General features: G+C 34.8%; 3 protein-coding genes across 3 annotated transcripts; 1 reads left to right on the forward strand and 2 right to left on the reverse strand.

Annotated features, from left to right (window-relative positions):
* Window positions 1–1,898: 1,898 nt before the first annotated feature.
* Window positions 1,899–8,642, forward strand: LOC130721376 (uncharacterized). Its single transcript, XM_057572168.1, has 3 exons — window positions 1,899–2,067; window positions 2,192–2,346; window positions 8,372–8,642. The coding sequence occupies exons 1-3, from the start codon at window positions 1,986–1,988 to the stop codon at window positions 8,390–8,392; spliced, it is 258 nt and encodes an 85-aa protein (XP_057428151.1). The 5' UTR covers window positions 1,899–1,985; the 3' UTR covers window positions 8,393–8,642.
* Window positions 8,643–10,488: 1,846 nt separating this feature from the next.
* Window positions 10,489–12,412, reverse strand: LOC130720862 (DNA-binding protein S1FA-like). Its single transcript, XM_057571561.1, has 2 exons — window positions 12,264–12,412; window positions 10,489–10,902 (listed from the first exon to the last, which is right to left on the reverse strand). The coding sequence occupies exons 1-2, from the start codon at window positions 12,276–12,278 to the stop codon at window positions 10,687–10,689; spliced, it is 231 nt and encodes a 76-aa protein (XP_057427544.1). The 5' UTR covers window positions 12,279–12,412; the 3' UTR covers window positions 10,489–10,686.
* Window positions 12,413–13,981: 1,569 nt separating this feature from the next.
* Window positions 13,982–17,056, reverse strand: LOC130720333 (peroxidase 21). The gene is made up of 5 exons (XM_057570960.1): window positions 16,900–17,056; window positions 16,122–16,270; window positions 15,829–16,017; window positions 15,058–15,223; window positions 13,982–14,599 (listed from the first exon to the last, which is right to left on the reverse strand). Exons 1-5 carry the CDS (start codon window positions 16,964–16,966, stop codon window positions 14,193–14,195), a joined length of 978 nt encoding a protein of 325 aa, XP_057426943.1. The 5' UTR covers window positions 16,967–17,056; the 3' UTR covers window positions 13,982–14,192.
* Between the last annotated feature and the right edge of the window lie 176 nt (window positions 17,057–17,232).

A 17,232-nucleotide genomic window follows, 5' to 3' on the forward strand; every position in this document is an offset into this window, starting at 1 on the left:
GGAACGTGGGATTAACAACGGGTGGCCCAATAATGGGAGGTCTCCACAACAAATGGATCTAGGATAGGCTCTAATACCATATTAGAAATTGGGAGGCCTATACTCAACCACAAAAGCTAGCTCAAGAGTTGAGGTTTGCACAACCCTTATAAACACTTGATTGGCCTTATCTCTAGCCAATGTGAGACTTCTAACACAACAATGCGACGGCAAGAGCGGGGTGATGACGGTGCGGTAATAGGGAGGCGGGAGAGGCTGAGGAAGAGAATGAGGATGGTGGATCTAGTGGCTGAGGGAGAAGGTGATGGTGGCGAAAGAGGAGGGAGGGGGCAGAAATACTTGAGGGAGGGTGATAGTGGCGGGGCCGGGACGAGGGTGGATGCTAGTTGAAACAGAGAAGAAAATGTCGTGTTACCATATATATAGTTATAAAAACCTTCCTCTAGTTTGCGAAGTAGGAATCGACCGGAAGTTGTGATTTCCTAGCTAGTTTCCTAGTTACATGTAAAATTAATTTCAAAAGAGCCGAGATTCCCATAGTCCCCTTCTCTAAGTTAAATTATTTAGTAAATAATCTAACATGTCACATTACATATATCATATATATGTAAACAAGGACCAGATGGAACTCTGCCCCAAAATCTTTTACAACATGTTTCTGCGTGTCTTAGTTTGAGAAAGAAACCAAAACTCATAAGCAAGCAAGGTTGAATATTTCTCCAGTTTTGTTAATTTCTTGAACAAAACTGGCACATCGTCACGTGTTTAGTGAAGTGGCAACGTTCCAATACATTACAATTGGGTTCCAGTCTTTGGTCTTAAATCTTAATGCATGCAGTGTGTGACTGACTACGTGTATATAACAGAAACAAACACACCATGTCCCTCTTCATGACAGGCATCAATTATACACACATGGACTTGTCCCAACTGCACTTCATCTACTCTTTCCCCAAACCCCATTGAGTACATTCAAAGTTTAAGCAGATAAAGGAACAAGATTTTTAACTTTATTACACCCTAACTAAAAATGAGTTAGTTAAATTAATCAATCTCATTAGAACTTATGGAAATATGACAAAAGATTACCTGAATATTTTTCAACAATCTTATCCAACTAAAACAGGTTGAGATATTCTCTCCTTAAATTACATTTAGCTTCTTATCTAATAAAATTATGTCATGTTAATTTAAAAAGAACATGCATGGATATGATATTTATAACATTACATAGGTGATTACTAAATGACATGACACAATTTTATTGGGGACAAAAAATGAGACACAATTTAATGATAAAAGATCTTCATCTAATTAAAAGTTGTATGCTTTTATGGCAAAGCTATAAGTTGCGTACTTTTTCACACACTTTTAAGTTTCAACTTCAAAATACTTAATTAAACGTGACGAGAATTGACATTAATTGACACTTGTGGTAGTTTATGACAGCCACAAATTAAAGTTGGTTTTTTTTAAAGAAAAACACATTGCAAATTTCACATATATTTTCATATGCGAAATTTGTCTCAGTTTCAATCAGTCAAATTGTGTTTAATATTTTTCTAACTTCTTGCTCTGTAGGTGTTAAAAATCGCCAAAAAACTGAGTAGGGCTCATATGCCAATAGTGTACGGAGTTCAATTACCTTTTTCCTTCAAGAAATTATAAGCCCTTTATATGTCTAATTAACCGTGACAACATGTAGGTGTGTGTTAAATCAAATATGGGTATGTTATGGAAGCATTAATGTCCCAAACCAACACATCCACACTTGTATCTTGCAACTTACTGCTGTGTGGATGGCGATGATTTCAATATGCAGCTAGCCTCACTGTCCCCACCATCACTAATAATTCATTAAAATCCTTCCCCTTTTTCAATTTTTTTTTCATTTTTTCCTCCTTATAAATGAATCCAACATTAGCACATTCTTCTTACTTCTAATAGTAAGTTTTAACAAAAATCCACAAGAAAAAAAATTGAGCATGCTGCATATGGAGCTTAGATCTACCTTCACCACCTGCTTCTTTCTCTTTCTCATCCTTGCTCTGCCCCATTTCCTAAGAGGTTTGTATCTAATTTTGTACACAGACTCATGCTTAATTTCTCTCTATAATATGCTTTTTATATAATTAATATGTCATAGTTAATGTGTTTGTTGATGGCAAACATATTTAATTAATTGATGCAGGGGAATCAGAAGCATTATTACATTCAGAGATTTATGAGATTGATTATAGAGGTCCTGAGACTCACTCGTCTGTTCCCCCTCCTCATCATTCTGGTGGTCATCCTCATTCAACTAGTCAGAAAGCACTGATCAGTGGTAATCACGAAGAAAATAAGGCAAGACTTTCATGCTCCTTGAAAATCATTGAATTTCTATGTTTAACAATTGAGTATTGATCATGATCTAGGTTTAATTTTAGTGCCTTTAACTTTAGTAGCAAGGGAAAGTAGAGATTAAATTACACATCCCCTTTTTTGTTTCCTTTCTGCTGAGATGTTATGATTTTATTTAACAGTAATTCTTAGACAAAAAAGAATAGTTCAATTAAAATGATTGGTTAGATTACATTGTTTATAAAATCAGACCAATTGTTGAACCGGTGAAAGTACTTACTAAGTTAATTAGTTCAAGTGTAATTAAACTGATAACAATCAAATATCATAACATGAAATTTGTAGTAGATTAGTGGTTATGCTTCTTGAGAGACAAAAAACCCAGGTATCCAACTTCTTGGGGATATTATACACATTTCCAATCAATACTATAATACAAGTCCCACATTGATTAGATCTTTGAGAGTGTGGATACTGGATGCTCTATATATTCTTACATTCTATGTACAAGTCCCACATCATATAGAGTTTATAAATGTGTTGGTAGAATGCTCATTAAAAGCAACTTCAATGGTTGCTAGATTTCCAAGGCTTCACAAGAATGCGTACCTAACAAACTCCCTATTATAAGTAAAAATAGTAAATAAAGTAGTAGGACGAGTCTCTCAAAATAGAAAAGCCCACATTTGAGTCATCTTAGCCAATTTATCAGTTATCGTGTTACAACTTTTAGATGCATGAATAAAAAAAAACCTCTCAATTTAGATGAAGAAGTTGAAGGATTGAAGTTATCTCTACTTATAAATAGGAATTGCACGTAACCACCATTATGGAGGAGGTCTACAACCTTAAAACAGTCAGACTCACATCTGAACCATGACAATCCCTCACAATTCGATCAGCTGATCACACGCTAAACGCTTGATGAAGAAAGGTTGTTGTCATTTGTATTCATTTTAACCAATTGATCTAGAGGAGGGGGCCAATTATTAGCAATGTCGTTTGCTGGAAAGACGTCGCCAACAGAATTAGAAGATCCATGTTCTGCACAACTAAGGAGATCGTGCGATGAACATGGGAGAGGGGCCAAACTGATTGGTCAAACACCGATTTATTGCGCTAAAGCCAAATCCACCAAGTATGCGTAAGAAACACAACACTTCTCACATGCTTGATCATAAACAACAACCAATCATGTAGGTTAACACCAAAGAAATTCAAAGTGAGAGGGAGGTTCAAATTTAGCCAAACCTGACGAGCATGAGGACATCCCCTTAAGAAGTTCAAAATATCTTCGGAAGGGCACAAAGATCTCGCACAATTGAGCAAATCAGCTAGGTTGTAATGAAAGTGGTATGCATTCGTAGGAAGACTGCCAAGAACATAAAGTCAAAGAAAGATTTTGATCTTCTCTTGGACAACAGATTTCCAAAGAGCAAGCCAAGGAAATGAGAGATCAGGCTCGTGGGACTGCGCCTATAGCTAGAACTTAGAAGTATGTAGTAGAAGGATTGTACCCAAAGTCCCAAACACAGGGGAGCTCGACCAGGCCCAAGCATCATCTGAATCACTAATATGAACTTAGACCCCCAAAAAAAAAATCACTAATTTCTTAGTTGCGGGACGGTTTTCGCATAAAGGATAAAGATAGGAGATCAAAAGTGCAATTAAGCCTTTGAACAAAGAGCTGAAATTAGTACTTCAGGCTTCACATTAATCAATTTAGACGATTAAAAAACAAAAAAGGTTTTCTATTTTAAAACAAAAAATTAAGAAATAGTTTTTAAATTTATTATCAAAAAAGTCCTAATCAAACAATTTTTTTAATTTTACGAAACACAAAAAATGTTTTTTTAATTCATTGGTTTTGTCAGATTCATCCTTTTGCGGTTTATACTGACATCAGAACCGGTTAGGGACTCGGCTTCCAGTTTAACCAACTTTATTTTAAAAACCACGACTGTTTTTAGTTTTCTTAAACATGGCTAAATCACATGACCATCCTAAAAACATGTAGTTTTTTTTTTTTTCATTGTAGGCTAAAATGTAAGATGATAAAAACATGAAATTAAGGGCTTGTTTGATTGTGTTTTCAATTTTTTTTGTTTTTAAAACTGTTTTGTAAAATGATTTTTAAGAACTATTTTTTAGAACAATATTAAAAGAAAACTTGTTTGGTAATTAGATTTTGGAAAAAAAAAACACAAAAACTTGTTTAATAAATTTGTTCTAAAAACATGTTTTAGAAAGAAAAAAAATAGAAAACTCGTTTGGGTCCATTAATCTTGTTTCATCATAAGATTTTTGAATAAAATTAAACTTCTTTTAAAAAGCATAGTGTAACATAAATCCACATGACAGATATTAATTTATATGTTTTAGAGCTTAACAAAATCATTCAAATGCACATTGGTTTTCCCTGTGAACTTCCTCCTCTTTCTTAAGGGTGAAACCATTCTGTCTTTATTATGGTCATCTAAAAACTTGTGTAAGGTTACACATTGCTATTTTGACTTGGCAGGTTTTTAAAAAAAAATCAAAAAACATATATATTAGTAAATTAGTTAATGAAGGATTAGGTTAATTAGTGAATAAATTATCCTCCTCCTTCCTCAACCCATCATCTTCACAAATCACTCCAGAAGATTTTCATCAAAGATTGGAACATGAACATAGCCCAAGATTGCAAGAAGCAAACAACACACAAATTAACAAAACCCAGATGCCAAAAAGGAAAAAGCAAGGAAATCTGGAAAAACAACACATACGCATTACAGTTTGTTGTTCTGCTACACCAAAATTCTCTCAAAGGAAGATGCTTTGTTGTTTCAATTCAAAGCAACAGTGGATATATATACAGAAAAACATGTGGGTATATTAAAAAATTTAAAATTTACACCCGATAGGAATCTCACATAGACACTTTTGATCTTCTCCAATGACACCAGAGCTGTTACCTTGCTGATTCCCCAAGCTCCTTCCTTTCCTCACGCTTGTTATCGCCGCCGCTGCAACCAATCGACAAGAAAATGGAGCAACCAACCTTGATCTGGGTTCGTCGCCGTCAGAACAACCTCCACCAACCTCCAGAAAACACCAAAATGGCAACCCAGAAGAGGAAGCAACCCAGATCTATGAGAAGAGGAAGCAACAAACCTCGATTTGGGTTCGTCGTCGTCGTCATCAACGCTCTCGGAATCTGGGTTCGTCGCCGTCATCGAGCGATTTTCGTGATCTGGGTTCTTTTGATAAAAGAGGGTTTCGTCCGACATGGTGGTGCGGCTCCAGATCGAGAGAAATCTAGATCCAGGAGAGAGAGAATGGGGTAAAAAAGGGAACGATCTTGGACGCACAACAAGGAGAGCGACTTCATGCGTACTTGGTTGCGGAGGTCGTGCGACGGCGGATTGGAGCGGTGATTCATGGTTGTTGCCATCTGGGTAAAGGGAAGAGGTTTGTGGGGTTGGTTTCTGGGTAATGGAAATAGATCTGTTGGTTCATATTTGTTTATCTTTCAGGACCTTTTTCTGTGTTTTTGGATTTGGGTGAAAGAAGGGGGGAAGATTATTTTTGTTTCTGAAAACAAGGGAGAAGGAGAATAAAGCGGTGGGTTGATGGGGTTTGGCTGCTGGGTGTTGTGTTGTGGCTATGGGTGGAGAAGGTTTAACATATGAAGATGAAGAAGTCAGATGAGGATTTGAGAAAAAAAAATGAGCGTGATTTGAGAAATTTTAATTGGGATTCACGAATTGAATTAGAACATAAGGAAAAAAAAACACGCATCAATCACCTGGGTTAATTTTAAACTAACCCTAATTATTCTCTAATTATTAACTTAAATATTGTATAATCTAATAACTATTTTATTTTTTAAAAAAAAAATGCAAAAAACCTGATGTACCAGGTCAAAAGGCTCATGTGCAACCTTACACCACTTTTTAGATGACCATAATAAATTTTTCCCATAACTACCACCTTGGATGTTAGAACCAAATACAAGAAGAAAGTAGAAAGCAAGAAACCACATGGGAAGTGACAAACCATGAGACCCCAATACAAGTATACAACTCTTGCCTTAAGTACCAAATACAAGATATAAAAACCAGCATCAGATAGATAGTGAGGGGCACCCATCCAACTTGGTCATGCGTGCGGAGAGACCAATCATCCACATCCCAAGAAATTTATTGTAAGAATACCATTGTACTAGCCCTTAACCTGGCATGGCTACCCCCCTCACCCATAGTCACGCACCATTAGCCGATTAAATAATTTAAAAACAGAGAATAAAAACAATTTTTTTCTGTTCTGATTTTTTTGTTTTTAAAACAATAAAATAGAAAACAGTTCTTAAATTAATTTTGAGAAAACAGTTTAATCAAGCAAGTTTTTTTGTTTTTTAATTTTATAAAACAGAAAGTTGTTTTTAAAAACAGTTATCAAACAGGCCCTAAGTCAAATTCAATTTTATTTTTTTTTTGAAAAGGGAAATATAATGGATTAGAAAAAGGAACTTGGGAACAAAGCTCGCCCAAGGAAGCTAACAAAAAGAGACAAAAAGAGAGAGCAAAACAAAAGACAGAACAAGAAAAAAAGCAATATAGAGCAAAAGAAAAGCAAGAACTAAAGCCACAAGAAATAGGACACAGTAGCAGCATAACCCCAAAAAATGCTCGTCAAATTCAATTTTTTATTGACATAAAATCATCATAATGTACATTTCATAAGATAAAAAATGAATAGTAAAAAGATAAATAATAATTCATGTATGTTTTTTTATAGGCAAATGTTTTTTTTCGGTTACAAGGAGGGAGGAGCCCCTTTATAGGTAACTGTTAGTTGTTAGTAATGCTAGTAAATTAGTCTCTCCTCAGGATTTAAACCGTGAATCTTTCACCATTCATTTCATCAAACTCTTATGTCTGCTACCTCTTACCACTTGAGTTAAGTATGTGAGTATCTAACTATATTAGATATTTATTTAAAATTTAAAATAAAACATTTTGTTGAATTTTTTTAGAGATTTGGAAACATGACCGATTCAGGCCGGATCAATAACATCGGTTTTGCCTCGGTTCTTAACTAGTTCTGAAATCTACCGGTTTTCTTTACTACTATATGAGTTATAAATGAAAAATATTAACTCTTAGTTCGAACCGCAAAATATTTTGATCCATAACTCTTTCACTCTTTTTTTTTCCTTCTGATCCTCTATGCTGGGAGGTTTTTTTATTCCGATATCTATTACCATTGTCATAGTTATCGTAGAAGCATGTGGAGCGATGAACAATTGGAGCTTACGGAGGATGAGGGGAGCGTAGTTCAAGTCACTAAAGAGAATGAAGGAAATGAGATACACGAGACTGCCTTTTTTTAGTACATCGGAAAGATAAATTGCACCCTCCTTCAGGAATTGATTTCTGGACATCCCCTACCCAACTCATATGTCTCCTAGCTCTTACTACATAAGCTATCATTCGAGGACACGAGACTGATCTGTTAGGCTTAATTATTAAAATCTAACGTAACACAATAATAAAATAAATTTCTATATCAATTATATTTATTTAAATAGATTAACGTGTTAGATTTAAAAGACTTTCTAAATGATTTGATACTAGTTTTTTTAACTAAATAGAATTTTGAAAAAAAAATGTCTTTAATTTTTTTGCTTTTTTATTTAACTCATGTATACATATCAATGTAGACTATATCATATGCCCCTGAAGGAAATGACTTATTTCCACCCTAATTTGAGTCTATCATATATCTTGTTCTAACTAAAGAGGTTGCTTACTCATAAGAATGGTTCTCAAATGAAAAAAAAAGTGACCTTATCATTTAAGTCATCTATGTTGTCTCTTACCTCAATTAAAAAAAAAATCTATGTTGAGCCAGATTAGTCACGTGAGACCCCTTTTCTCCGTGGAGACTGGTGGCCAAAAGGAAAAAAAATTATTATTTTGCTCACTCTTATTCCACCTACGTGCTCCAATCACATCTATTCTAATTTTATTCTTCACTGCAGGTTAAGGAAATCCGTGGATGAGGAAGGTTTACAAATAAAATAGGCTACGACCTTGTGTTCTCATACGGAAATGCTTTTATTTATAGAGTGTAATTATTGGAACGTTGAGATATATTGTACCATTGTGATCTGGTATGTGTACTTGATTAAAAAATTCTGAACATAAAGATGTTTAATGAATCATATTGGATTGTAAGTTGAAATAGTCAAATTGTAAATTAGTTATTGGGAAATAACCCTTTGAACCTCCCCAAGGTTTACTTTATCCCTACATCTTTCTATTTTGGGTAAAAAGAAGGTTCACTTATATACAAAAAAAAAATAATTTTTTTGTAAAAAGCAAAAGACTACTACTAAAAGAGCTTGAGATAGAACAAACACGAATCCTAGGGTTAACTATAAAAGGATGCTAAATACCCACCAACGCTAAAGATAATTAACCCCAAACAAGTAAGATAAAACGTCAAACCAAGGATCGAGGTACAACCCTTACGGAAGACAAAAAAGATTTATACAAAACTCCGAAACCAATAATCAACGTGATATATAGAGAAATCCTGACACCACATAAAAAAGATAACCCAAAAGGAAACAGAAAACAAGGTCAAAGGTCACTGAACAATCAATCACACAAGAAACCTAAGACAATATAACAACCCTCTATGAATTACTCTATAATATGAGGTAGAAAGCCTTTAGATGGTCTGCTAAACTTGTAATGTGTTCCTCATCAAAGATAGCACCAAGCCGCTTGACAAGCATCCAAGCTCTCCTTGCTCTTGTCAAAGCACCAATGGTTCCTAGGCCTCAAGAAGAATAAGAGAAGACTCCTTGGTCGGAGTTAGCTCCTAAGCCTCCGGTTCCCATACATCTTCTTCTAACCACTTTCGTAGGACGACCTCTCTTCCTAGGCACCACCGCCACTAAAACACCCAAAGACTCCAAACCACCTCTGCCACCAAGACCCGGCGAAGGAGCCATAGGAGCCCCAAGAGGTGCCTCAGTAGGGGTCTGACACACTAAATAACGATAATCAGCTAGCAAAGCCTCTTCTTCCAAAACAAGATGCAGCACCAAGGTTGAAACTAGATCAATAATCGACCCTTGGTCTGCCACCTCCGCTCCCCAACCTGTGCCCCAACACCCTTGTCCAGCAAAACTTCAACAAGATCACCATCCATGGGCAGGATTTTCAAAAATATAGCCTCAACCGGGATCCTAGACACCAAAACATAATCTCTAGCAGAAAGAGAGATCATTCTCTCCTCATCCTTAGATAAGGGCATCAAAAGATCACTCTTAAAATGAATCACATTTTATACAATTTTAAAATTACTTTTTAACCCTTAATCCAAATCAAGTGTGGTTTTATATTTAGAACAGATTTTCAAATTCAAAAGGACAGTAGGTGCATAATTTATTTACTAGGAAAACAGAACATGTCACATAGCCACAATGCAGGAATGTTTTGTAATTGCAATCTGTGTTGCTGCAGAAAAAATGACAAAGCAAAATCAAATATCACTTTGCTAATCGGTTGATCTATCATTTCCCTCTTCGCAGAATTTGATAAATAAGTTATGGTAAACAATAACAATAGACTAGACACTCCAATATCCTACGTATTAAGTTCACAAATAAATCAATTATATCACATGACTAATAAGAATAACCAAACAAGCTATAAAGGGGTTATTCTTTAATTTTGAAAAAAGTAGAAACTAAAACCTGACAGCACAAGGAGAAGGATATGTTAGTGAAACAGACACATAGCCAAGAATGGGGTAAGTCTTCAAATTGCAGTTTCTGATACTGAACAAAATGCAGAACAAATCAACTACCGGGTGGGTGGTTTGCTATCATTTGTTCTGTCATTTCAGTTGATCAAAATGTTCTGTCCCTTAATTGCATCTCATTCCTGTGTCTCATCTCCCTTAATTTCAGGGAAAGGAGACACAAGATGAGACAGAAGGCTTTCATTCCATTTCCCACGAATCAAGTCTAAAATCTCCTTTGTCAATGAAAATAATAACAATAGTAATCAATGCTATGTAACCAAGGAGACTAAAACCCCTCCCTAAGAAATTCAATAACCAGTAGACAACCAAACTGATGAGTTAGTCATGAAATAAATTTGTCCATGATATATTTGCTAGAGTACTATTTTATGTGGCCAAGGATTTCAATCAGTAGCAGTGTAGCACATAGGGTAGAACTAGAAAGATTAAATTTAACATAACTATAGAGGCCACAAACGAGAAAAAAAATTTGAGTATAATTTAACACCATAGAACATTAAGTGAGTAAAAAAGTATCTACTCTCCAGGTGCAGAGATGCCTTGCTTCAGCTTCTCCTTCTTCATCTTCTTCTTTGAGATCGGCTTCTTTTTTCTAGGAGGGAGGGTCTTCTGTGCATATATGTAGAGTACATAATTTCCAACAAGAAATACCAACACTAACCCAGCAACAACAAGGAGGACAATTAATCCTGGGTTGATCCCTTTTGAACCAGAATCGTTAATCCCATTTCCCTATGTGTAACAAAAACAAGACACTTCCATAAGGCCACATCATACAACACTCAATAACAACAATATACAGGCAAAACAAAAAAAAAAAATCCAACAGCAATATTGTCAAAACTCAAAAGTCACTCAAGCATATGATAAAATATACATTACAGTTTTCTTCAAAGGTGAACCTCTGTTTATTGCAATCAAGGAATGATAACAGGAGAAGGTGAACTTATATGGCCTGGACCGCCTGGTTAAGATATAACTTTTTCTTTTGAAGTAAATCCCCATTTTTCTCCTAATGTTAATAGGATTTTTCACATTAGTCCCTAAGTTAAAGAAATACAAATAAAAGGTCCTCTTATTAGCATTTTATCAATAACATTTGCCCTTAGCTGGGACTAATCTGACAGATAGGAAACAAGTCACACTTTTCATATATGGACTAATATGAAAATTCATGTCCAAATTGGGAATAAAAATTAAGGTATACTCTTATTTTGTTTTAAGAAAGAATGTCCATCATAAAACTATTTTACGATTGCACTAGCTTGAGATTTGCGAGAACAGTTTGCGAAATTGAAATATTTGAAGAGGCTACTTAGATGCTCAAAGTGTGCTCATAAAACCACAAGCTGTTTCAGAGTTTATCAGAAATGAATACTTCCCCCAATCTTAATGGTAAGGTAAACTCAAATTGAAGTAAATTATAAGTTACAAGGCTCAAAACAAAGTCACACAAATAGCTCAAGTCAAATTTTCAAACACTAAGAATACTAGACGCTTGTTCTGAATATCATTTACCTTACCCTACTTTAAAAATACAAACTGGTCTTAATCATATCTTATTGGGTGAAACGTTGAATGTTAATACTCGAAACTCGAATGTCGTCTCAATTCAAAAAAGAATTTCATGCATCCAAGGGAAATGCTACTCTTATATATGTATGAGTATGAGTATGACCCATTTCGTGCAGATCAGAGACATAAAAATTTCAAATCATCAGAGCCATTTCCATCCTATTCAAACAGCAAGGGTTGTGACATTTTCTGGTCTATATTCATCATAGTACTAGCACCTAAAGCATTGATGGAATGAACAAATACAAATTTCTAAAACGCCAAACACCCATAACCTCAAACAATCAGATAATCATGCCATTAGAGAACGATAAAAATGCCCAATACAATAGAAAGGGAAAAATCCATTTTCTTGAACAATTAAAACTAGAAAAACTAAAAGGGTCAGCGAAATAGCAAATGAATCTAAGGATCTGAGCTTCAAAGACATGATTTCGATTTAGAATCAACTTGATCCGTGATTAAAACAAAAATAAAGGAAGAAAATGAGAGAGAAAGCTGAAATGGAGATAACGTACCACGTCGTCAGCCATGGATGGAGGAGATCTAAGGTGAGGAAGGTGGGTGTTTGTTTGCGCGTAACGGAGACTTGTGTTCTCTCTCGACAAGGTCTCAGAAATCAGACAGGTTTATTAAAACGTGGTCTCTCTCTCTCTCTCTCTCTCTCTCTCTGGAAAAAAAAACAATTTCACTTCTTCCTAATAGAGGTGTAAGCGGGTATGGTCCGATCCGCGAATCTGATCAAACCGATCCGAACCGAACACATTATGGTGGGTTGGATTAGATCATTAGTTCGATTTAGATTTTTTTTACTGAATCCGATCACCAATGGTTCGGATATCAGATTTAGGGATTGAAAAACCGATCAATTCGAACCAACCCAATGAATTAAGAATTTTTTTTACATTAAGCTCAAACACTTTCACCTCATTACATTACATATTTATATTTGTATTAGAGATGTTAGTTTTATTTAGATTATATGGATTATGTATTTATCGAATGTTCTGTTCTTTAAAAATGTTGGATTTTTCTATATTTTTTATAATTTTTCACATTTTTAGAATAATTTTCATGCATATTTTCGAATAATTTTTTTTCATTGCAAACCCGACCATCCGAACCGAACCAATCCGATTGACATTGGGTTGGTTTGGTTCGGGTTTAGAAGTAAAAATAATGAAATCCGAACCAACCCAAACCTAACATGTTTAATTGGTTCGGACATTTAAACACCCTAAATCCGAACCAATCTGGTCTGATTACACCCCTACTTCCTAATCAATTTTTTAGTGTGTGTTTGTTTTGTAATTTGGGTTAAATATTTTGGTCTTTTTTTTTTACATCGAAAAACTTAAATATTTCGGTTTCTGATTAATACACGCGAATTTTTTTATGTTGGTGCATTTGAAAGATAAATTGTATATGTAAGAGATTAATCTCTGGACCTCCTACCCCAACTCATATGTCTTCTAACTCTTACCACTGAAGCTATCATTTGAGGACATACACACGAAACTAAAATGATTTTTGAAAATTCATATTTATTTTTCATTGGAATGGAATTTTTTGTCCGATTTAAATTAGTTATTCTTACGTCTTAAAATATAGTTGACATATGTTTTTCTAAGTCATCCTTCCATGTGGCAATTCTAATCAGATATAGTTTCTCTAAAGTGAATTTCTTTTCCTTTCTAGTATGGATTTCTATTTTTATAGTCGCCGATGGTTTCCCTCCACCCACCGCCTCTTTCGACTGATCTGAATGAGTTGTAAATTTGGAGTTGTTATATAAAAAGGGAAAAAACTCCATCGCTCAAAAATAATGACGGATTTAGAAATTTGGAGTTGTGGGGACAATACACACGTACATATAAATATGTAGTGGAGGCAAATAGTATTTAAAGAATAAAGAAAGTAATCTTTTTATAAGACAAATAATACAGACAACGCATAGTATTAAGAAAACATAAAAAAGTTGGTGGGGAAAATTTCCCTCGTACCCTATAGAGTGGATCCGACATTGCTCTAAAAGTCAACTTGGTTCATTATCGTTAATTTAGAGGCTTTGTATGATTTTTAGTATGTTAGTTACTTGTTTCAACATGAGTGTGCATGCTCTTATCTTAATGTTTTATTTGTTTGCACCATATCACTCCTTGTGATTTAATCTCACTAGTGTCATTGAACAACCTTTGGATATTAATCCAAGTAACATTGATAAAAAAAAAACCTATTTATCAAACCATATATATTAATTCCCAGTTGACTGAGTTCACTATATAGTGCATGCAAATTAAACATACATACTTGGCTAGCCTCTACCATTTAGTACATTGACCGGGGTGAGAGACGTAGCTACTCGTTGTGGAAATATTTTAAGACTAAAAGAAAGTTTAAACATGCATATATGCATGCATTCGCGCACCAAAATGGTTTGCTATTATTTAATTGGCATTGACATAGCGACAATCCTTTCTGATTTCTCCTTGGTCACCAGTTATAGGATTATTCTCTGATAACAAGATAATGGCCCTTGAGAACTGTTGGTGGAAGTATTCATTGTCCGCCGCCATTTTTATGACATACGGTGAGGTTATTGGGTCAGTGGCGAGTTCCTCATCTACAGTGAGAAGGCCCTTGTGTTGCAAGATGTTCTTGTAGTAGTTGTTGTCAATGATCATGGGGGTTATCTGATCATTCCTCGAATATTGGACAACTTTTGGATCGGGATTTGGTGTCGGGCATCGACGTTTCAGGTACTCAGCTTGTGCAAGGTCCATCGTTTTGTCCACATCAGGATAGAGCCTCTGCACCATATTCGTACAGTGAACTCTTCCCACTGAGTGTGCTCCTGATAAATCAATAACAAGTGGTATATTAGTGGCAGTTGATGCTAATTAGAAAAGATAAAATTTATATGACTGACGGTACGAATTGAATTCTAGACCACTTAATTATGCATAGAAATTCTAATACCATGTCAAACAATTAATTATCCGAAAAATTTAAGTTATTAGATAAAGACACATGAGTGATTATATTTCTAACTGATTCAATTTCATATTAGTGGCTTATGTGGGGTGTAATCATAACATCAACAACAAAGTAGAGTGTTTTTGTCTTGGTTTCTGCCTAGATGGTTAGGCATGTTTCCACACATTGGTTAAGAGAGTAATCATTTCAGGTAATGTAATGAAAGACGCTTAATTACATGTTGATGTTTGACTTTGAGAAAATATGTTAATGGTGGAAGGGCTTTCAATTGAATTGTAACAGATCATATATGTCAAGAAGATAAATTGATTATACCTAGAAGAGCGACTGTGGCTTCAACATCAATGCCAATGGATTGAAAACGAGAGAGCACTAAGGATATGGAGTCATTGTGGTTGGGAATGAAATCTTCCACCACCGTTGCATAGCTTTCTTTGCTATCCCTTCGCCCTGTCTTCATCTCAATACTTGGACCTCCCAACTGCATTAATCACCAACATCCATATATATACCAGTTGACCCAAAAAACAATAATCCATATTAAATATCAATCTATTTCAATTTCATTCACCAAAAAGAATTGTACTTTCTTATTTTATGAAGCTCTCAAAACTAAATAATTTTAGATAATTTAAATTGCATTCCATCCATCAAATTAATCATTCTCTATGTTTAATACGTACATATGCCTTTTACATGAGGTCATGTTGGCAAATACTCAGATTTTGGTGAGGCAAAATTTCCCATGTTTGTTTTTCAATTCACAAAACTTAAATGTGAGACATTTCTTAAGAAAAATCAACCATGCATCATGTGGGCTTATCACCTATATTTAAGAACTAATTTGATTAACATTCTCAATTTAGATATGATTACTTACCGATTATAAGGGCAATTCTATGGTGGATCATGTTAAAAACTGGTCCACTTATAAACCATGTTTTTACAACTAATATTCAGTACATGTTATTTATAATATACTCCGTATTACTTACAACTAATTTGCAAAAGGACCCTTTTTAATTTGTGAATTTAATATAATCGATATTATATCTTTAGTATTAATTTTATTCGATCTAGACTTACCATGACAATGCCATCTCTAGCTGAAAGAGCAACAATGTCAGCACATGACACAGTCAAGGGGCATTCTTCCTCAACAGCAGCTTTGATGGTGTTCACGAACTTGAAGTTCCTCATCCCAAAACTTCTCCCCGACGTCTGCTCCGACACAACCCCGCGCACGGTTGTTAAAAGTAGCGATGCATCACATGACTGCATGAGAAGAGGAACCCACATATATTTTGTTAACTTTTCACTGAAGACATGTCATTTATCTTTCTTGGATATGCTATGTGTGAGTGTATATAATCACTTACCTTGACTATGCAATCATGGAAGAGATTCCTAACCCATGAAACTGCGGTGTTTCCGTGCTCGTTATATAGCTTGATCACTTGTTGCTTGATGATCTCTTCTGCTTTTGGACAGCTTTGGGAGTAGTAGTTCAGCTGAAGTTGGCTTTTGCCTATACAAATAATATATGATATTATAGAAGATCAATATATAAGAAGTGCACCTTCAAGCCTATAGCAATACAATTATTTCCTAACAAATGTGTATTCCGTTGATAATATTCGTTGAAAATCGTGATGTCAACTTACAAGACACCAAATATTATTTTAAACTGAAAATCAAACATTTACAAACTAATCGATAGTTATTTCTTTGCAAATTAAATAGAGTATGTTTGGAAAAACATTTAACTCATATTAACACATATTAATTCTCACAAAATAAAAATGGAAAAATGCGTATTTTGATGCAAAATGTTCTATTAACCTTTTTTTTTTCTTAAGTTTGGCTAATAGAAGCATGCTTAGTTCGTAAGATTTTAGAGTGTACATAGTACTCTATAAGGAGGTTTTATGCGAAAAACATTCCTTTAGGAGCATGAAGTTCCCTCTCCATTGTTTTTTTTTTAAATAATGTTTTTATTATTTTTAACCCAATTTTAATACAAACGAACACTTAGACTTAGTCTGTGTGATCACACAGTTTATTTTAATGGTGACATGAGAATCCTCACATAATTGTCACAAGTCTACAAAACACTAGAAAAAGTAAACAGAGTGTAAGTAGATACTTAATACGTACCCAAATTAAAATGTGAGAGAAGCAATAGAAGGAGGAAACAAATATTAGAACAATGGTTAGCCGCCATATCTCTCACTCTAAGGTACTCGAAAGTAATTAATGTGACTCTTGAACTGTGATATCGTGAGAGGATTTAGGAAGCCTTATATAGAGCTATAGCTGTATTCATTCGTGCACTACTCAATTAGGTTAATGGGGGTTGGAAGAGTAGAACTGAAGACTCTGCCTCTCCACTAAGCAACTTTCTTTGACCTTCAACCCACGCTTGTGGTTGTGAACCCACTTAATTAGAGGCAACACCACCACTGCATGCAACCACTTGCTTATATAATT

The sequence above is a fragment of the Lotus japonicus genome, chromosome 5 (assembly GCF_012489685.1).
Source record: "Lotus japonicus ecotype B-129 chromosome 5, LjGifu_v1.2".
In the NCBI taxonomy this organism is placed as follows: Eukaryota; Viridiplantae; Streptophyta; class Magnoliopsida; order Fabales; family Fabaceae; genus Lotus; species Lotus japonicus.

Excerpts from the sequence above, each read along its gene's own strand:
- LOC130721376 (XM_057572168.1), top strand. The coding sequence starts at position 1,986 with ATGCTGCATATGGAGCTTAGATCTACCTTCACCACCTGCTTCTTTCTC. Across the intron at positions 2,068-2,191 it reads TCTGCCCCATTTCCTAAGAG|GGGAATCAGAAGCATTATTA; the intron begins GTTTGTATCTAA and ends TAATTGATGCAG. Across the intron at positions 2,347-8,371 it reads GTAATCACGAAGAAAATAAG|GTTAAGGAAATCCGTGGATG; the intron begins GCAAGACTTTCA and ends TCTTCACTGCAG.
- LOC130720333 (XM_057570960.1), bottom strand. The coding sequence starts at position 16,966 with ATGGCGGCTAACCATTGTTCTAATATTTGTTTCCTCCTTCTATTGCTT. Across the intron at positions 16,018-16,121 it reads TCCATGATTGCATAGTCAAG|TCATGTGATGCATCGCTACT; the intron begins GTAAGTGATTAT and ends CTTCTCATGCAG. Across the intron at positions 14,600-15,057 it reads AGCCACAGTCGCTCTTCTAG|GAGCACACTCAGTGGGAAGA; the intron begins GTATAATCAATT and ends TTGATTTATCAG.